Source organism: Opisthorchis viverrini (assembly GCF_000715545.1).
Source record: "Opisthorchis viverrini unplaced genomic scaffold opera_v5_16, whole genome shotgun sequence".
Lineage (NCBI taxonomy): Eukaryota > Metazoa > Platyhelminthes > Trematoda > Opisthorchiida > Opisthorchiidae > Opisthorchis > Opisthorchis viverrini.
The window spans coordinates 917,073-939,769 of NW_008751672.1; the positions used below are offsets into that span (position 1 = coordinate 917,073).

The window sequence follows — 22,697 nt, forward strand, 5'->3', positions numbered from 1 at the left end:
CTGTTTCTCTATATATATATATATATATATATATATATATATATATATATATGGACGAACTTCATGGTTGTACGACGGTGAGGTATCAGTATCAACACTGATGTTGCTGTCTTTGATGATGATGCTTTCAGTCATGGAGTTTTGACGCATTCAGTTGTGCCTTCTTCTAAGGAAACTGGCCTATTCTGATAGGCTAGTTTGCATTGGGTTGAAAGACGCATCCACGTTTCTATGTCAAGATCAACGAGGACTGTCCATCGCTGCGATGCATTAAGCTCTTTCAGGCTGTTTTCGTACGCATGGCAATACAGAATTAAAGTCAAGAACCACCTAATCTCAATGCTTTGTTTGCATCTTCTCGCAAGCACTTTCACTCATTTTCCCTAGTTCAGTAGTACCTGGTCTTAAGGCGGAGGAACACCTCGGTATCCGCGTCTCATCGCTTCGGATACGTGATTGTCCAAGGGTGATGTCATTGAATTTTTGGTACTCTAGCGCGGAGAAGTGCGAGATAGAAAAGGGATCACTGCAAAATTAGCACTGTGAAACCGCACCTTATTAGCATGCGGATAATCAGCTTAAGTTTGTATCCTGTCGGAAGTTCCTCTTCACAATGCTGAGTTAGAAGGCGGTAGTATCTCATTTGTTTTAAAACAAAAAAAGAATTCTCTCGTACCTGAGAAGTCTTAGGAGCGATGGACCATCAGTCAGTTGGGAGTGCATGGAAAGTTCACACTTTGGCGGCTTTCTCTTATCCACCGGTTCCGTACATCTATCTTTTTTGGGATAGTATACTGATCGGTTCCTGTCACCAGACTGGTTGCTTTCGGTCTAATGAAGGGACCTTGAGACACCGCTTCCTTTGTACATGGTATTTAGTGGACATCGCCATTTCTGATTGATCATCGTTAGTGAACTTCTTTTTCTCCTGCTTTGTATAGCACTTTTTCCGGTTGGACCAAGTGGTTAGAGCGCGAATTTACTGACCGGAAAGTCCTTGGTTCGAACCCGAACTCTGCCTCTCGACTTCCCCTGTCTAGGCTTGGGCAACCTGGCAGTACCGCAGCCCTCGTGCATCCTTCGTGTGGCACGGCAGCTAGACACCGAAAGGGTGCTACAGCTGAACGATTTTTTTCCAGTAAAGATCGTTCAACCTTCCATACTTCCTGACTCCCTTGAGTTTCACGAAGTATGTATGGCTGATTATTCCACACCGTTTATGAATTTGTCATTATCGACAGCATGACATCATTGTTCAATACCGATACTTCTCTAGCTTACAAATCTTGATGCGTGAATAGCCATCGGGGTGTTATCGCCAGCAGCATCCAAAATTGGTACAAGCATCATTAACCCTCTGTTCACACTGCCTCTGGTGACACGTAACTCGCGCTGGAGTTTAGAGGTGGGAACAATGACCAAATTATCGGAAGTAGGTTTCAAAAGAGGATTGGCCGCGCGTCCCAATAGTATACCCCCATGTCTCCATCTTTGTAAATGTCACATTTCGATGACCGGATACCACAGCGTAGATGAACTCATTAGACGCTACCCACTGGTTCATACAATGATCGGTTGACTAATTGTACGTCCCGCAACTGTTTTTACCTCTTGGTTTCAACCGTCTTATCGAAAACCATGAGATCACCCCCAACCGAATACTTTTCACGTGCCTTATTCTGTCATTTCACACGCGATAAAATCGAACTCCCATATACAGGTCATTAGAACCATCTGCCCCCTCCGTTATACTTAGATGCAGCGTCCAATTCCTGCCTTGGAGTCGGCCGGCTGGTCGGCCGATGTTTGTGCTTCACTTCAGTTTAAGAGGCCGAATGTTGAATTGATGCTACATTCATTTGAGTCACACCGTTAGTGACTTTGTCATCATCATCGACAGCATGACAGTGTTCAATACCGATGTTTCGCTGCCGTATAATGACTTTGAGGTACTTTGAAATATGGTTTACACTCAAGGTTTACAAAAAATAGTCGCCAGCTGTAACCTCGTGGGTACCTAACTGCCATGCCATCCTAGGCATGCATCGGGGCTATCATACTGTTAGGCAGCCAAATACAAACGGGCGTAGTCGGGATGCCGGGATTTGATGTTCACCCACTACCACCGTATCTTCCTATGGGATTTTATTTGTCGAACATGAGCATGTAATGCCAACTTACGGTTGCGTCAGGCGATCATTCTCAAGTGAGTCGGCCGCTTACATCCGCTGGCACATCTTTGCCCCGCTTCCTGGCCCTAATCACTAGTAGTGAATGTAGTATGGATGTGAGGTTAGACTTCGGCGACCTCTTTCGATGCTACTGTGAGTAGAACACGTACGCAGAAGCCACGATCATCGTCTCTTTGCTACCTTGTGGTGAAACGTGTCTATTTGTTTTGTTGTACATAGGAAAACATTGCCTGGGGTCCCATATGAGTTTTTCTCACCACTTGTCATTTCTCCGTGTTGCTATGACTTCTTGTGAACACAATGTCTACGTGTTAGGTCACAGCCTTCCCTCCTGCGGTTTTCAGTCTCTACCTTTCTCATTTCAGCCAAATCAGTCATAGTATTATCCAGCACACTTCATCCTGGGTCGTAGCGCCTCTGATTTCAGACTTCGCCATTTTGTCCAACTCTGTGGCAGAGGGTACACGGTCAATGTGCCGTCTGAGTCTACTGCGGTTGGATTTGTTTGCTGTACTTTCAGTACATAGTCTAAATTATCCCCAACGGTAACCGCAATAATATAACCAACGACACACTGAAATAACAGCATCGTTTGCTCCTTTACTTGCACAGATCAATGTGTGAATGGTGTTCGGACAAGCGGTTCCACTGAAATCGAAACTAGGATGAGCGAGATGGGCTGATGTGCTGTCGCATCATGGAGATCGTGATACCGGCTAGGACGCTTGAGGTTCAGACCGACTGTTTCTGCGTCTTGATTCGACTGATAGTCCACCGTTATGGTCGCCTCTGCGATGAAGATCGTGTGCATACCGTGCACTTTATTCGTGTTTGGTGCATTTAAGTACCCTTCCACTACTGTATATTTGAGCACTCCAATGTGCTGCTAAACAGTTCATAATTCTGCCTTATGTTGCAGCAATTCTCAGGAAATTTTACGCGTGCGATATTCGCCCCCGCGATTTGTCCTGCGGTTCTGAAACGAGAGGAAGAGGGGACTTCTTTCAAAACATACTGAAGCGAATTGCTTCAATTTGAGGTTGTTTTTAAGAGTAAAATGCGTGACAGTTCATATGCCTTACAAAGCCCTAAAAGACGTTGATGATATTTCAGCTGTTCTACACTTTCGTTGCCTATCTGCCATCCGAAGAGAGCTGAGATGCTGTTAACCTAGACAGGAGCAGTCGAGACGCCACGGTTGGATTCATACTACTGGACTTCCAGTCATGCGTATGTGAACCTTAACCACCGAGCTATCTGGGGCTCTGGGGAACTAGTGGTCATCCTGGAAACACTAAGCTGGATGACGATTACCCTTCTGAGTATCTTGGTTCAATGATTCTGTGGTTTCGGGCGAGAAGTTACGATAACACCAAGAACCTACGTTATACTAATTCGTTAGTAACGCCGAAGGATTCCAGCTGGGGCGCTGCTTACCAGAACAACATATCCCTCAACACCGATAGAATTTTTATGCCGTTACGTCACCTTTGATTACATTGTATGTATTCGTTATGGGTTCATACGTCGTTACATTGAAGGGGTAGTCCATATTAGGTAAATGGGTATCTCAACTTGCTTCCGTTTGAATGTATGGTCACATGCGTCACACTAGTCTTTCGTCACTTTTGTCTAAGATATGCTGCCTATCTCCGTCACCTTTGAAATTTGGGCAGACAAGCTGTCACTAACGTGGTGACTTCAGTACCCAAAGGGATTTCCGCCTCTAGTCGTTAACAGAAACCTTGGACATGAATGCAGTTGCGGCGTATTTTTCTAATCCGTATTTGGCGCATGATTTATTTTGTTCTTTGTCAACCGTGACCATGATGTGATGCGCGCGCATCACCTATGAGCTTACACCATATCTCTCATTAGAGGCGAATTTCACATATGCAGGACGGCCGTATCTGTGCGAGTAGATTGACCCGGTCAGCGAACATCCACTGTCTCCATAGCACAGCAGATTCTAGTGGGCCGTATCATGTCCAAAATGAGATTTTCCCTAAGGGATTACTAAATATAGAGGCGAAACCATTAGCGCAACAGATAAAGCCTACCAGGTTAGAATGATTGGAATGTATGCTGCACACACTCTACTACCATCTGTCAAGGGAAGCCATATTCCCAACCCAAGCCCTTGTTAGCGAAAGCTCTGGTAATACAAAACATGAGTTGGCAACGCTAAATAAAAGCGGTCACTTCCAACCTGAGCGAGCGCTTTGGAATATGTAAGTGGATTCCTGGTGGTTTTCCGTGCACATTTTAGATGACCTTATCAGACGCAGCACGCTCCGAAGATCTAAGGGGGCGAGGATGCTGTCACTTAGCCGGTCGACTTGGCTACAAATTTCCTCTAGTGTACTCGCGAAGGTGCTCTAACAAACTGGTCGATATCATCTTATGCCTACTTGATAGCCAGATGTGTTTTTCGGAGAAACATCTCAGACACAACCACCTTCACAGCAACGCACCAATGATGTTACATCGATTGGTGACGCAACTTGTGCGACGAAATCGCCCAGCTCAGCGAACAAGCACGTCACCAACTGTACACCTCCATTCTTTGCTAGAACTCTGTCCTCACGTTTGTACGGTAGTTAAGTGCCGGTGCTCAATAGTAGTATGTTGTCCGTGATGACGGACTTTATAACCCATTCGTATTTCCTATTACGTGCTCATGTTTTGACCCATCATGCACCTGGAGCATGGGATCGTTGTCGATTTATTCCAGCAATCGTGCTCCACTTTTATGCCACAGTTTTAATGCACCGAACGTCTCACTGCTGCTTGGGCCATGAGAACTTGTTTATTGATCGCTTCTGATCGACGTGATAATCGTGCGTGTTCTGTCTCTGCCACGCTAATTGAGTTAACAAATCACACCTCCCCACTCATGTCACATGATGACGCTCAATTTCGAGAACATTCATTAAAAGACGAAGTTTGAGAATCTGTCCACTTTCATGTCCAGCAGGCCCTCTTCACAACCTCACGGGATTTTTCTAAAAGTCGCCATAAGCGTAGTTGACGTTCCAAGGGATTCAGTCACTGACGATACTTTTGTTGGATCGGCGGATGACAAAGCTACACAAGAGTTATAGACGAACCTTTTGGAGCACTCAGTCAATGGCGCATGTGTTTGCGAAGTCGGTAGTGCGATGACTAGTTAGTCATCTTCCACTTTGTCACCTAGATCCACAGCCTCTCTTCTCTGGGTTGTCCCATGGACACACTTATTCGGTTCTCCTTGAAACCAACGAATTCTCCGTACGTATGTGGTTCAGTTCCCAGATATGTTTAATGTAAACAACGAATATGAATTGCTGAGTGTTGCTGACCTGCATGCTCACTTGTGAACCAGTTTTGATCCTTTTGCTACCGTCCAACTGAAGGAGCTGCATTGCATAACTGACGTGTAACACGGAAGTAGGAGGGATGAGATAGTGTCCATGCCTGAGCGGAAAGCTGGCACCGGTCTTGAATCATGAACCTCCTGTCCCTTCGTTTCGCGTCTTAACCACTGAGCCTTCTGGAGCTCCGTGCGACCTGTCCCTCATATAGAACGACATCGCAAGAGAAAACATCACTTCTAGGAAGGAAAACGAGAACCCCTTCCCTCTGGCGTCTTCCCTTAGAAGAGGATTGCTGTAATTCCATCATTCGAAAGCCCCAAGACGTCGATGGGAGTTAAGCAGTTACAAGGCACCGCAGTTCTCTCTCTTTATAAAAACCGTCCAAGCAGCGCCCCTGAGGAGGTCATTTTGACAATCCCGAATGTCTTCAAGTTTCCACTTTATACATAACCTCAGTGTCTGTGAACCACTAAGTGGAATATTTTTGGATAAAAATTTTCTGTGGTAGGACAACTACCGCATCACGTCTAAAGCATAGCATTCCAGCTATAGCGAACGAACCACCTGTGATTGGTTGACACTGACATCTACGACCTTCATCTTATTTCGCTTGTACAATCCCATTTTATCTTTCCTACAGTTGCTTATCTGGATTCGCGTGCCTCCCCACCCTCATATATAATGGGGTCGGTCAAACAGTTTGCATTGAAAGAGGTCGTCAGCTGGGAAGATGACTGAAGCGAGCTTTTTACTCATTACATTGGTTGAATGGAGGTATCATGGCTTAAGCACGTAGAGAATAATGGTAAATATGGACGACACTGGTGCCTCACTTTCGTAGGGGTACAGTTTATTTTTTTTCAATGTTGTGAAGCTGGAAGAGAATCAAACATCGGAAGTGCGTTGACCTAACTCTCGAAGTTTGCACAATGACAATGCTTCAGTCACAATTCTGACAGAAATGCATCAAGGTTGATGTCGGTTGACCAACCTGTCTCTAGTCAATCACAGGGAGCCTATTCTGGAAGGTGTATTCGTACAGAATGATGCCTGTAATTCAGCGGATGGGGTAGAAAGTATTATTCGTTAGGTCAAGTCTATCTCACGTATCTAGGCTCTGAGAAACATCCGGCAAAGCTCTGCATCCCTCATATTCGCATACTTGTGTGACAACTGTTGAAAGTTAATCAAGATCGATATTTTTAATGGTTCTAAAGTCCTCGCCCAGGTTTGTTACAAGTGGACAGGCGTAAAACCCAGAATACATTCATAATATTTCAGCACTAATCCAATTCAGTGATTAGAACGGATCTTCTTTCCTGCCGTTCGTAATGCGGAGCGAATAGGCTTGACCGCGACTCAATCCGTGGTTCACAGTTGATGTCAGCTAAAGAAAAACACGCGTATCATGTAGGCGTATTTCTGTAGACAGACAATGCCCATCAGATTCGGCTCGTAGGATAGCATGTTAGCCCACGCTCATTACAAGAGTGGTCAAAAATTAAGAAGAAACCTCGCAAACTTCCGTGGATGGTTCGTTAATGGATAATGCGTTGATCTAGAAACGAACTGACCATTTATTAAGACTGAGCTACATTTGAAATCACCCCGTCGTTCTCAATCTAACGAATAGGTCGATTGTGGAGGTTGAAGCTAATCTACAGGAATATGCACCCACAAGATGGTGTAGGCGGCAAGGTATATTTCTTGCAGTCGGGATACCAGTCTTTCATATCGAATGACTCTGTGAGCCTTATCTACGTTGTTGTGAACCCCTTCTGAGTAGAGGAACTACAATGACGGTTTCTCACTTGATAAGATAAAGCAAAATGACACTTGACGTGCTAGGTTAGATCTTCATTTGCCTTCTTTGACGGATATACAACCTGTAGTTGATTTGCTGAGTTTCTTTGAGCCTATATAATGTGTACTTAGTGATGCATACCTTTCGACTGGTTGATCTGCTGTCCCCAAGGACCTAACCAAGCTTTTATACTGGTTTTGGAAATCTGGCATAGTCTCATCCGCTGTACTATCCTCGATTCGTACGTACACGAAAGCGCTTTGAGTTGACTGCCATACGAATAGCTGTACAATATTCGCATAACTATCGACCTGGAGCAAAGCCCTCGTACAGTGACCCTTTCTCGCTCGTACAGAAGCTGTACTACCGTATAGCTCATACGTGCCTCTTACACGAGCATTAACAGCAGAAATATTGCGTTAGATAATTCTGCTCAAGAATCAGTTGAAAAATCACGAAAAGGCTACTCACGACTTTTGTTTGGGAATTCCAACTTATTGATAGATTATCGCACTCATTAGCATTTTTGAAACTGACACTTCTCACAGTAAAGGTTGAAAAGCGTTTGTTTCGGTTGATCTCCATTAGTCAATAGCCCCTGATCTCTTGATTCATTTCTAGACTCACTCAACGGAATGGACAGCTTACCTGCTTGGTCTTCATCTAAACGGTTCGTGAATTCATGTTCCAGAGAGACCGTGACTCGCTCTTTGTGCAGAGATTTTGAATAGGGATTCTCAACTCGTGACGTCCATAGATAAGGGCTTATCTCACATACGGAACGCCGTACATTTCCCTTGATATAACCTTTCTCACAGCCTATTCTGACCTGAGCGCGAGTCCTCGATAATGCTTGTCAAGTTTGTCGTTACCAGATTTTTTCGTCAAATCAATTCAGTGCTGTGAATGCCACTTTCTCACCAAACGCCTACAGGCCGTTTGTTTTCTAATAAAGGGAAATGCCGGTACAATGGATCGAAACGAACTAAATGAGCCTGTCAGTTGTGTAGTGGCATATCCATAGTCTGACTGACACGGGTTTTTTTCTATTTTTCCTCTTGGGGCTGCGCTGCGCTGAGAAATTTGGACAATTCCTCAAAGAGAAACTCGTTTTTTTCTATTTTTCCTCTTGTTTTAGGGCTGCGCTGAGAAATTTGGACAATTCCTCAAAGAGAAACTCGTGATTGTTGCATGCGTTGCATTCGGTGTATGCTTCCTCCAGCTTCTCAGTACGGTCATTGCATTCTGTTTGGGCAACCGCATTCGCAACTATGAAAACATTTAAACTGCATCGCCTACCTTCCCCAGCCCCCTCTCCTACATGAAAACCTCGATTCCTGCTTCTGACTGAACTGTCAGAGGCCGATTTTTGTTTTTGTTTTTCCAATTTCTGTAGCTTCTATGTTTGTTATCGCAGCTTACGACTTCGCCAATTGTTTATGACAGACCGTTTTCCTGTGTCATTGTCGCCGTTCATCGACGCCGGTGCACAATGTGGACTGAAAAAAAAATTTCATCGGTCATTTGTCTCTTCATGCAAATTTCCTATCGACGGAGTTGATTTTATGCTTTTTCCTATCTGCCATGCGGTGAGCTGTATTCATTCTATGTAGACTATCATGTATGGTTTTTATACCCAGTTTCGGACTTGCTGAAATGTTTGCTTCGTGTTTCGCTCGTACCTCATCATGATGAATCAATATGTGATGCAGTCGATGCATTTGCTTCTGGCATATTATTACGGCGATTCTGTAGTTAACACCTGGTTCGCCTGCTTCAATTCATCCGAGAAAGGTTGGAATAAAACAGCTTTAATCAACTGTTCTCACAATGTCCTGCGTTACCGTCTTCCTGTGTGCTCTGGGCGGCTTCGTTCATGTCTCGAAATCGAATATGAACGGATAAATATGCAACTGCATGTGAGCACTCGCAAAAAAGTTGTGGGGAAAAAATGGCTCTGTAATGTGCCACTCATAAGGTTGCTGAAAATCCGTCGACAGCCCACGACCGATTTCGTCGTTGGGGCTCATCAGCTGGTTTCCAGGTGAGTCTCTCGCAAATTCAAATATGTTTGCAATCTGGTCTCAAGTAGAACATGAGGCCGACGGAAACTGGGGGACTGCACCTACCTGATGAGCCTCTACAAGGGCGAAACCGGTCGTGGGTTGTTGACGAATTTTCAGCTACCTTATGAGTAGTGCGTTACAAATACACACGTATCGCGATATCTCGAATATCGTAGCGACTGAAACATGCGGCGGCCTGGTGCAGCACACTAAGTGGCTTGGAAACATCACAAACGAGAGATTCAGTTGGTTCCCAGGTAAGTCTCTCGAAAACCGAATTAGTTTGCGAATGAATGTACTTCGCTATAGGATAACTTTGTTCATAGTTAAATTAGGTAAGTTGTGTTGTCTCAATAAGCCCAAGAAATCCTCGTCTGAGTATCGGTTACACTGTTCTCCTTTTGCTCTATTCACATCCCAATCAGTTTCACCAACAGCATATGAGCCTTAGGTGGACTTGGATGAAGGGCCTCATACGACTGATCTCTGCGTTAGCCTACCACACTTTCGGTTAGAATAGTTCGATCCTTAGCGCCGCCCGATCACTTGAATGCGCTTGTGATGTGCATAGTACCTCATCGAGCATCGTGTCACTAAGGTGACACTGTCTTTTTTCGACACTGATTAATGTTCGGATGCAGATTGATAGGAACTGCAGGCGGGTTTCCGATGTTTGGAAGGCCAGAAATCGAACTGTTCCCACCTACGCATTTCATTAAGCTAGGAGTTTAACAGTGAGGATTATTGCAAGCAAGGGACGAATGTGGTAAAAACGGCTCCCTATCGGTCAGCGTTATTGAACGGGAAGTGTTAGTATTTCCTTGTTTAAGGCTTGCGTTAACGCAAAAAAGACAAGTCAAGTCAATTGTTTATCGGACAGGGACAGGTCCGTTTTCGGGAATTTAAAATGAAAATTGAGCACCCGATATTGGTGATACCTTATTTTGGGTCTGACAGTTGATGAGTAAAGCCTAGCCGTGCAATCTGCTTTAATAGTGGCGCACATTCTAAGAAGAAGATACTCGCGGTGAGCGTGGCAATCACTCAGGAATCAGCTTAACATCCGTTGTACTAGAATCTTCCGTGCAATCTGCTTTAATAGTGGCGCACATTCTAAGAAGAAGATACTCGCGGTGAGCGTGGCAATCACTCAGGAATCAGCTTAACATCCGTTGTAACTAGAATCTTTGCGTCGGTTATTCTACCCCGAGAACAGCAAGAAGGAATTCGGTCAGGAAGGAGCTGCGTGGACTGCATTTTCCCACTCCTTCGAGTGTTGCAGGTACAACATGCGTGTAGCCGACTCTAAACCTGGTTTTTCCTAGATTCAAGAGCACTTGTGCAACAACGTATGCGCCAGAAGTTTGTGAATATCATATGTTTGCATTCACGTACATGTGGTAACATGAGAGCTCTTCAAGAGCTTCCCTACAGACAGCGCCATACGACAAGGATGTTCACTCTCTCCGTTTCTGTTTAATTTCGCCATTGGTGAGATAATGAGGTGAACACTGAAAGTTCTCAGAAACCCCGATGTTCAGACCTCTAAGGAACAGAGGCTTGTCAATCTTGGGTACGCAGACGACATTGTTCTCATTTTTGAAAAAGATTAAGAAGTGCAACCATTACTTTAAAAGTCCACCAAGCCCATTTAGTCCTTTGGCATGTGCTTTGCGCCCACAAAGTGCAAGGTCATACTGCAGGACGTTAGCCTTTGGATACGCCTCTGAGAGATCAAGAAGTGACACTGGAGGTTGTGCAACACAATACGTATCTTGGATGTTGCAGTAGCTCTGACGGCAGTGACAGACGAAGTGAATGCACGAATCTCGAAGGCCAGAATTGCATTTGCCAATTCGCGTCACTTGTGGCGTCGAAAAGATATCTTACTGGATCTCAAAGGACGCGCGTATCAGGCTACGCAGTGGGATGGATTGAAGTACGACTGTGAGAATTGGTCAGTTTAGTTGGAGTATCTGAGATATCTTCAGGCTAGTGATCACTGATGTCTGTCAGACGGAACCAGAGAATTTTCACTCAGGCGATCGGGGGCGAGTTTTTGCTGTAGCAGAGGACATTTTCGTCAAAGAATGCTTTCGATACTGGGGGCATAAGTTGGCTGGACTGTGTTAAGTACATTGATTTGTCGTCTGCCGAGACGACTGCTGCAGTCTGTGTAGAATCGGAGTGGCGGAAACCCGGAAGTGGACCGGACTTGACGTGGCAGATGGGAATGCAGAATGTTCGTGCTGTTGGTGCAGTTCGCGTCCTACGATGGGGTTCACGTGACCCTCCCTGTGCTCCAAGGTTGCACACACGGAACGACCTGGCAGGCAACCGATGTCAGCGACTTTCATACCGCAACTTTCTAACCAGATTGGCAGATTGGGTGTTGGTATAGGCACCTGGGGTGTTTGTTGTAGGCTAGCCATATGTCTCCTCTATCCCATTTCTTCTATGGATTCAGAAGCTTTACTGAGACGTATTGATGTGATTGTACGGCAGTGAAGCACTAGTGTCCTGACCTGATGTTGCTCTGATGGTGGTAATGCAACGAAGAGTTTATCATTCTCAAAGCTTGAAGTTTCTTTCAGCACCAAACGTGGAAACGTAGTTGCACACAAAACGAGTGCTTAGTGGCTTATTTCTGATTCAAGCTGAGCACAGAAATCATTGGTGTCATATTACGATGAATTAGTTGCGATATTCTTCGATACTGTTGTTACTCTTCCTCCATCCTAATCTAAGCAGTCACTATTGTATAGTTCATAATTTCATTTTGGCCTGGCGTCGCATGAAATTTTCCCGTGTGATGTTTTTCAAGGTCACTTCGCAGAGACATATCACTGGGTGCAGCACAACGCCGTCGAGAATATCATTACATTCCAACACTTAGATGTTAATTGGCAGACACTAGTAACGACATGCCTGTGGCAAACCAAAAGCTAATTGGGGGCCTTTTCTCCGCATGTGTCTTGCTGTATATGGCAAACTGAGGTAGTGTGTTCTCACTCTTTTACGTGCGCCATATTACCGAAAAGCTTTCTTTCTGATCAATCAACTTTAATGTTGAAGAGTATTGGGCCTGTACAATCCAGCGGAAGTTTACATTGACTAGAACTGACTGTTTATAGTACTGGTGCATCAAGAACTGCTATCAGCCGACTATTCACAGGTAAACCATTCGAATTACATTTGGTTGTTGTCTGTATCTGCTGGAATATACCTGGTTTGACCCCAATCCATCTAATAACGCCAGTTGGTGTTGTGAGCGGAATTTTGACCTTGTTACACCAGGTTAGTGTGTATGAAAACGCTCGTTTATTCATCCGTCCAATAATCTCATTCAGCCTTGCTTTCAGTTGTTTGCAATTCTATCCATTCACTCATTCCTCCAGGCATTCTTTCATACATGTATTCATTTCACTAATTCATTGAATTTTTCGCTCATTCATTTGTTCGTTATTTCATTCATTCATCCATCCATTCATTCACGACCTTTTTACATTATTGCTATCGCAAGAGAAACGTTGGCTTCATTATTCAAATTCGTCCACCTTCTAATTTGACTGACACTTTACATCGGTAGGTTCCATCTTACTTAAGCGCCTGTATCACATTCATTCATTAAGTTTTCGCCCTACTTCTTCGCGAGATAGCATCGTCCAGGATTGCAGTAGTCAGTTTCAAAGGTCTCCCGTCTGCACTGTTACTGCTTCACAGAACTTTTCTGGCGAGACGATCTATGAAGGCGATGTAGTTGACGCCCAACTTCAATATCCTCATGATTGCTGGTCACTGGAACACAAAGAATGATTTCTTAGATGACGCCACTTGTCACACCTGTAGGAAGTTAGTTTTGGGACAATTGTGAGAAAATAGTGATTACTTGAGCTGTGCAATTTGATTGCAAACGTTTCATCACCAATCGAAGTGACATCATCAGTGCGTTATTGGGGTGCGTAGTAGTGCGTAGCGGTGGGTTAGTAGTTGTGCAATTAAATTGCCCATCTCAGCGAACAAGCCAACGAGGCACAACTACTAACCCTCCGCTACGCACCACTACGCTCCACAATAACTCACTGATGATGTCATCTCGATTGGTGATGAAACGTTTGCAATCGAATTGCCCAGCTCAGCGAACAAGCCAACGACCACCATCCACGCTACCTGAGCTACCGACATTTTCCTCTATAGAATAGTGATTACTTATTCAGCTTTGTCTCTTTCAACCGACTCTTGATATCCAACGCACGTTTTCGGCAACTTGTTATTCCTGGTATTCTGCCTGACTGTCCACCTTGAAGCATGCCGTACCCTTGCTATTGAAGAGAATTTTGGTAGCCCACGTAAGGTGGTTGTTAGCTGGTTTGTTCTCTGAGCTGGACAATTTGAGGGTGGCAAAACTCATATCCTTGAATGGCTATGTCGTGATGGGACTCAACGCTTCAGCCACACCCTGCGACCGGTTTGCGATACGATATACACTTTACTGTTTGTGTGACACTACTAAAACTGCAGTTCATTTTAGTGTTTATATTTCATTATCATCATACCCTATTTCTGGTGACGAAAGTAACCTTGCTCCAAGGCATAAGTTTATCAATATAATATGCTACACTTCTTGTGGGTATTGCGCTATACGACGGAAGTCCATAGCAAAAATCCACTGGGTTGCCGATGACACGAACGCAGACCGTGACTTAGCGGGGATAGGCGAATACATAATTTTTAGCTTGAAAATCCATTGTTGCTTCAATGCAAGCGCTTCAGTAGCACCTACTTACGTCACACTTGTGTTTTTGCCCGTTTTAATCTCGCTTCCAAACACTCACACTGGAATATTTATTCATTTCGAACTTCAACATAATACAAGCAGTTTCGTAATCCAAAGTCAACATCGATTAGTCAGTCCGGTTGAAGTTGAGTCCAAAAACGAACTTGGCTCACCCGGTGATGAATTTTCTGCGTATGAAATAACAAGAGGGAGTAGAAAGGTATATTGGAAAGAAAAGGGGCCTGCCAAAACTCAATTTTATAACTAGTTAAATGAGCCAGAAACCTCAGAAGGTTATCATTATGCAGAATCGGGTCATATAGAGACGATAGAGTTACGGATGCTTGCTGCAAAAACGAGTTTTGACTGGAGTGGCCTCGATTGTAAAATTTCGGATGGGTTTTCAGGCAACTGACTCGAGTCTCAGTGAAAAGTCATAACAAGCATCACTGGGCTTGTTGACGGAAGGGGTGATGAGTACATCCCCCAATGTTTGCTGCACCTGAAAACGTGCTTCCGCGACGATCGTGTGAGACAATATCATGTGGCCTAGGGGGTGCAACTAATAAACACTCAATCCACTTCGGGGGACACAAGAGTGGAAAGCTCAGGAGCAGGTTACGGGGTACGTGCACAGTTCTGAGTTTGAGGCCGTATGTGCCGGTCTTCAAACTTTGGTGAAAGTGGGCTCAAAATTAGGGGTCATTTGAAATTATCTGAGGGTACTCCGCACTTGACCGTTTTCTCCAGAAACATGCTTCTCCCACCAGCATCCCCGTTCTTCCCCCTGTAGAATGGCAGTAAAGCTTCACAAGTGAACTTTGGTCGATAAACTTACCTCCGTGGTCATACAAGGTCCCTTTCAGTGAAACTAGAAGGTGGTGCGCAAATATCGCATGAATCCACCTGCCTCACCCGAAAATTTGCCAGAAATTACAGGTGAAAAAACTCCTGTTTTTCTTTCCATAACATGGTCACTAATTTTCGAATTCACGAGCAAAGGCAAAAGTGCTGGGGAGAAGTAATACAAGCTTTATGTTGCTTTTAGTGGTATGAAGATAGTCTCAACCCTAGTGGAATAGCAATTTTTGGATTTTGGCTTGAAAATTTATCTGACTGATTTAATCAGTTTTTTTTTTGATAAATTTAGAGGCCATTTGTTTGTTGGTTGTGGTGTCAAAATTAATTTGTTCCGACCCTTCAGAAAGCTGTTTGTTTTCTGCATTTTCCTAAAAAATTTTGGGTTCAGTGTCTTCTTTCTGAGAGAAAATTTGTTATCGGCAGTGAATTTCGCGAACATTCTACAGGGATGTGAATAGTCCCGCATGGATGCGAAATCTATCCAACAATGCTCACTGTAAACTCCCTCGAGGTGTACTTTCTCGACGATGAGTCTCTCTTGATGACGTTACTGCAACTGGATCAGCCGATTGCTCAAACTAAGTAATTTGTTCGATCACGCCTCATGAAACACACGCCTTACTTCCGGGGAATCTATTAGTGCAGGTCGACAACGCACTGGAGTAAAGCGACAGCTTCGATGAGTTCGTATGCGTCATTGGGAAGAGAACTATCCACACAATCCTCGTCAATTCAGTATTACTGTGAGTACCAGCGGTTTCTCCGTAAATCAGTTGTAATCGTCATCAAGGTCAGTCAGTTCAGCAAAATCGGTTATTCGGATCAACGCAACGTTTTGTGTGTGAGAGCAGAAGAGAACCAGCAAAGCTACTGTCAGTTGCCGGGTTGCAACAACTCGGTCGCGAAACATCCAACTATGCTTTACTTGACACGGAAAAGAATTTCCGGAAGTATGGTACTCCACGGCAGATTCGATCAACCGGTGCATCGAACTGGATCCAGATTACGCACCCCTACGTGCAGCCGGAACACTCAAGGAGGACCGAATATTGGATTCACAAACAAAGAAACAACAAACGCCTTGAAGCCAAACCAATAAAGGTCACAAGCCAGGACTCGAAAGCATGAAGGTCACTCCAGCATCGACCAGATTACGACGGCAGGGGATGCCAAGCTCAAAAGTCACGTGGGCATCGGCGAATGGGGACACATGACAGCGGAGTAACCAATGGAACCGCCCGACCGAACAACTAATCACGATCAAAGGCCATTCCCTGCTAGCAGCACGTATATTAACACACGCGTAACACTACTCAACGCACAACCACTAACCCACCGCTCCGCACTGATGATGTCACCTCTATTGGTGGTGAAACGTTTGCAACAAAATTGCCCAGCTAAGCGAACAAGCCAACGACCGTGATGGCTCTGTTCACATAACTGATGCTTCTTTAATCCTTAGAAGCCCATTCTGAAAACGGTGAGACCAGATATGATTGTTCCGTCCCCATTTTGTTGCAGAAAGTAGGGAATAATTGTTTCTTAAAGTCCTTTAATACAATGCAAATTCAGGTATAGTTTACTACCGCAGAGAGTATGCGTCGCTGTCGCTATACCAAGCATAGGCTTTCTTCCATCGCAGCTGGATCCTAAACAGATTCGTTGGTTGGAGTGGCACTTGCATCCCAACTTGCTAACATCTACTGCTGAGATTTGGAAATTATACATACTAGGCGCGACGCTACGAAAATCACCTTTCTCCGGATAACATCGGTTCCTTTCATTAGTCAATAAATCACCGTATTATGTGACAGCCCGCAGTGGTCGATTGACCAAACTTTCCAGTTGCAGTGTTTGTTCCGGTTTCACTTCAACCAGTATTTGGAACTCCGCATCTTTTGTGTCGTCAAGGTTACTGTCTGTGTTCAAACTGGATCACCAAAGTTTCTGTTAAGTCTCATGTGGAAAAAATGTGGAAAAAAATCGGAATACAAGAGTCGTGGACTGTCGTGTCATTGTAGGCAGAATTGGACGAAAGCCAGAAGTCGTTAAACCTCATAGCTATTGTGAATCTGAGGCTTTCTAATTTCAGTAATCTCGGTGGTGAAAACTAACACCTTAATATACACGAAATCTACACACACCGGATACCACCAGACAACACTGAATGACAAGATAAGGGTGATGATTATATGTTGAAATCCTTGTAGTGCACGTTCGAAGGTAGCCTGTTGATGGTCACATTGGCGAAGCCAGAATACCGGATTATTTTCACAAGAATCCTTACAAATCCTTCACCTGACTGAAACAATCTCGGTTGTTTATCTGGTACGCCCAGAGTGAATTGGAGGTGGTAGAGAAACGTGTGAATTATCTGTAGGCTGACGTTCAAGGTCACTTGCTGGGTCACATCTGTCGGTTGATGCTCTGACCAGCATTATTCGAATGCCAAACAGCGGTCGCGTATGTGTCTTTTCAGTTAGTATGTAATTTTTGATATGATGTTTTTCCCACTTGCGTGTAGTGCACAAAGTTGTCGTTTCCGCTTTGTAGTTTCTGAAGCGCGTGATCAGTTTCCATGGTATTCGATCGGCAGTACTGTTCGTGGTGGATAGCAGTATCACAATAATTGGGACCAAACCCCAGTCATTCAACCACCACGCGTAAAACGGCAAGTTATCTTGGGGCTATGACTTTGGATTTAACATATGGTTGTCGGCAAACATCACATGTATTCGTTCAATTCAGCCAGATGTTTCAACCGCTTACAGGCCTTGACATTTGTCCGCCCACAACAATGCCCCTCACAGGAGTTCCAGTAAGCAACTGTTCATGTAGAGGGCTTCCCCTCAGCATCGAACATAGCCCGTCGCCAACCGTCTGAAATGGACAAATAGGAGATAAATCGGTTGATGAATGATAGCACTGGGAACTGCACTGCGAAAGTGGGTCCCAACATGGCTTGCTACATGGTCTAGAAAGCTTATCTGTCCAGGTTTGGACAGGTCTTTCATTAGCGGCTTGGTGCACGTTTCTTCCGGATTGGACATAATCTGAATAAGGTTGGATGTTTTTATTGGACGTCTTGTTTGGACGTTTGATTTGCTCTTAGTGAACACAACTCATATTCACCTGGAACGCAAGTTTGTTAAGAAAATGTGATGGTTTAAGTTCGGTAGATCAGACCTGTCCGGACTACACCTATTTCATTGTATGGCTTACTCTAGCCCCCAAATGATTTAGTAGGCAATGTGGAAGGGTAGAAAGCTTTTCTGTGTCGAGAATGAACAGACCATGGCAACCGTTCTCTATAGAGGAAAATGTCGGTAGCTCAGGTTGCGTAGATGGTGGTTGTTGGCTTGTTCGCTGTAGTGTGCTGTAGAACAAACCACTGAACTTCAAGTAGCATAGATGGGGAGATTTGAGCACCAAAAGTTCGTTGTTCAACGTCTCAACTGTGGTATGAAGAAACACGAAAACTCAGTTCGGCGTGTGGAAAATTATGGTAAATAGTATTGACCATTGTATTCTGATACCAAAGCTCCAACAGCACTGGATTGGACAGTGGTTATGAATGAAACAAGTTCACAAGCGAAAAGAGGACGTGTGGGTTTGTGAGACTCAATTACGACCACTACTGCTGTGTCACCAGCTGTATCGTTAGCCTCCTAAGTTGTCCTGAACCGCATTGAACAACTAGGGTTGCACTTTCACTGCCAACTCTGTGCTGTGTACCAGCAATGGAAGAGCTAATGAAGGTAGAACCCTAACTGCCATGCCACTCGAAGGTGCACGAGGGGTATCGTTAGCCTCCTAAGTTGTCCTGAACCGCATTGAACAACTAGGGTTGCACTTTCACTGCCAACTCTGTGCTGTGTACCAGCAATGGAAGAGCTGATGAAGGTAGCACCCTAACTGCCATGCCACTCGAAGGCTGCACGAGGGCTGGGATACTGCAAGGTTGCCCAAGCCTAGACAGGGGAAGTCGAGAGTCAGAGGGCGGGTTCGAACCACGGACCTTCCGATCAGTAACTTCGCGCTCTAACCACTTCGGCCATCTCGCCACCCAATGAAGGTAGTGTCCTTTCTGGAAGACAACTATGCTCTTCAGACAGTTGTTTTCATGGCGATTTTTTTCAATGAGGCATATTATTATCTTCAATGCTTTGCACACCCACAGAAAGATCAGCATGGCCCCGTAGTCCTTGAGAATGTGCCCTAAGCACAGGAGAAGCTCAGCCCAAAACTTCAGTACACGAAGACGTCCACTCAACGGCATTCATTCAAAAAATCCTACATTTTAGCTTCTTCTTTCTTGACAGGTTGGGAGAGAGCGCAGTTCCACCGAAACGGTTCTCATAATCCTACTACCTCCACGAAAGTTTTTCCATCCAGATTTGTCAGCCCTGGCAAGAAAGCAATTAGCAAACAGACGACTGACCATAAAAGTGGGTGACAAATTTGCTCAGTGGGCTTTAGTTGCGTGATCTACACAACTGGAGTCACTTGATACATCAATGACTTTCAGGTGACTTGATTTCTGTCCATCCTATACTAACTCATACGGCCATCCAAACCACTACCTTCAAAAGCACTCACAGATGACCCATCTCCCAGATCACTAGTAGAAGTGCTTCAGCAGATGAGTCTATCAGGAAAACTTCCTGTTTCGAGTGTGTAAGTCTAGGAGTACCCTTCCCACATCTGTGCATTCAGTTTCTCCAGCTGCCATTTCAAGAGGCAGCTTGATACTCAGCGACCTGGCTATGGTCAGAAGACGGAATGGTTAGCTACACGAAATCTTCAGTCCACGTTATGATCCATTAGGTGAGGAAATATCCACTTTCAATTTCATCTCACTGTAGTACAGGCTCCCTTTAACATGTGTACTTTCACTGTTTATACTGCTTATTCATTGGTTACTACCAAAATCCTGTAGGACAGTCTAAGTATGTTCTTTCTCACCTATTTCTTACAAAAAAATTACGGACGGTTTTTTTGGTAGCAACGCAAAAGCGAATGTAATAATTGTCCACGGGTTCACTAACGGAACTACGGGACTAAATCAATAACAATTTCAATCGGCGCTGTCTATATGATCACTTTTTTCGCAAATGAGATATGATGAGGGGGAATACATCTGTCTAAAACATATTCTCTTGGATGATATTGTATGATACTACGTTTCCAGCTTTCTAGTTTTTTTCTTAAAGTTAGCGTTTGGCTTGAAATTTTAAAGTGGCAAACCTAAACATCGACCAGCACAAGAAGTTATCTAAGTTTCGCCGTTAGTTCTACACCTTAATGATCCCTATTCGACAGCCAACAAAAAAATCGTCGTAGAACTAATGAACAAAGGTGCAAACTTTATCGTTTGTTCAGCTACTTCAGAGTGATCTGTCTACAGAATCGGTTCAGGTAAAAAAGGTAAGAGAATTGGCAAGGTCGTTCTCATAATCCATCTTAGGATGAGCGATCTAAGAATGGATGAATGAATAAATGGACGGAAATCTTCGTCCGACAACTGACTGGGCCGAAACGGAGAAATGTTGCGAAGTTGTTGCTAAACAAAATCTGTCTCTTACCCACATTGTCTGTTTGCTCTTGCCTCATTAGTATGATAAGAATACTTGACAATGTGAACCGATAGTGGCCAATGGCGCAATTAGTAACGGAGCGACATTTGCCCATCCCACTTCTGACAAGTAGTGAGTCTAGGGCCCGAGAAACTACGTAGTTCATAGACTATACGAATGTCTCCCTCATACATAAATTACTCAGAGATGCTGTTTCAAGTGGCCTTGCTTTAGGAGTTAGTCTCTAGCAAGTTGAGTTCTTTTGTGCAAACTATTGACAATTTATGTAGATTTTACTTAGTCCCATAGTTGCAGTAACATCTGGTATGCAAGATAGTGGCAAGCTAATCTGTCATGCACCATAGGTAGCCAAGCTATCCGAAATGCTTGTTACTTTGCCGGCAAAGTTGCAACTAATCAGAGTGAGAACAATTCGTTGACTAAAATAGTTTCCGAACGGAAAGTAGTTGTGAATTGGAACTGTTGTACTCGGTGTTCCGGCTGCCCAAATGTGACCTTTTTCAAGGGCGTGGCAGATGACCTCACAATGTGCTCAACACCACAAACTAGTTAGCACTTTATTTCCGGAAAAAATATTCGTGCGACCGAAACGTCGAAATAACATTTGGAAACTGACACCTTTCTCGCCCCACGTCAGCCTAGTTGAATGGGCATTCGACAAATTGAGTATGTAACACCATTCAGAGCGGTTAGGTTTAAGTGGAAAAACGATGCAAGTGACTTATAAACACTAAATTGTTGCACGAATTTCAGCAGTTTTGCACCTGTTCAGTAGTAGTCGGCGAGCTGAACCACCTCCTCGTGGTGCCGACCGGGTAGCCTGGACGTCTAAGAGTTCAGCAACTCCAGACAGGGCCAACCACCCCGTTTGGTTTCAATGTGCTGGTTACTTTCGACAATGTATATTACGAATCATCTGGCGCCTCCGCACCAGTTCCAACCAGTACACAGGAGAGACTCGTTGGGTTCACGTGTGAGGAATGTGGCAGGTGCTGCAAATCGAAAGCTGGCTTGGTAGCCCATCATCGAGTTCACGACAATGAAAGTGTTGGTACGAACACGGTTGCCCAATTGGCCTGCGCTGATTGTTCCCGCCTTTTTCCGACGAAGATTGGCCTGAGTCAACACCGCCGGCACGCACACCCCACCCAGCATAATGCAGATAAGCTTGGCCAAGTGAAGTATTCCGGTACCCCCTGGTCCCAGCAAGAGTCACAATCGCTCTTACGCCTGGCTAACAATTTATATCCATCTTGTGGCACGCAAACCGAGCTGTTCACGAGATTGGAGCAGTATTTTCCTGGTCGATCGGCTATCAGCATCAAAACCAGGTTACGGGTGCTTAACTGGCAAGCACAACAGGACGAATCATCATCTGGTGAACCTGAGCAAACTATCGGTCAGACGACGGCCTACTCATCAGAAGCCGATGACTACAGCGTCTGGTTTAAACAAACCGTGGATTGCACCGTGTCACTCTTGGAATCCCATGCTGACCGTTCGCTCGCTAGTGTTGACCTTCTGGCATTTCCCCGAGGGTTGCAGTCTGGCATCATGACACCGGAGCAAGTCCTGTCGCTTCTGAACCTCCACGCCTCCAGGACATTTCCACACACCTGGAAAACTGTTTCCCGACGTCGCCGCCAGTTAGCCCATCGGATCCCGGTCAGCCGAAAGCACATCCGCCGAGCCAACTACGCCGCCATCCAGACTCTATACCACCAAAGACGGAAAGATGCAGCGTCTGCTGTACTCGATGGGTCATGGAAGGATTTATACAAAGGAAACTGCGGCCTACCTACGGAAGCCGAACAGTATTGGAAACAAGTGCTCTCAGCTCCAAAACACGCGGATAGCCGACCAAGTCGCATGGTAGTACCATCCGACTGGAGCTTGATCGAGCCAATTACAGGAGAGGAATTTGGTCGCACGATCCGTTTAATGGGCAATTTGTTCCAGGCCTGGACAAGCACACACCCAGGACGCTCCGCCGGTTCAATGCTAATTTGCTCGCTGGGGATTTCAACTTATTTTTGTTATCTGG

The 22,697-nt window shown here is 44.8% G+C and overlaps 1 protein-coding gene across 1 annotated transcript; it reads right to left on the reverse strand.

Moving 5' to 3' along the window:
* Positions 1–908: 908 nt before the first annotated feature.
* On the reverse strand, positions 909–8,015 carry T265_01472 (hypothetical protein; the record flags this gene model as incomplete). The annotated part of the gene is made up of 2 exons (XM_009165513.1): positions 909–1,199; positions 8,001–8,015. 2 exons carry the CDS (start codon positions 8,013–8,015, stop codon positions 909–911), a joined length of 306 nt encoding a protein of 101 aa, XP_009163777.1.
* Between the last annotated feature and the right edge of the window lie 14,682 nt (positions 8,016–22,697).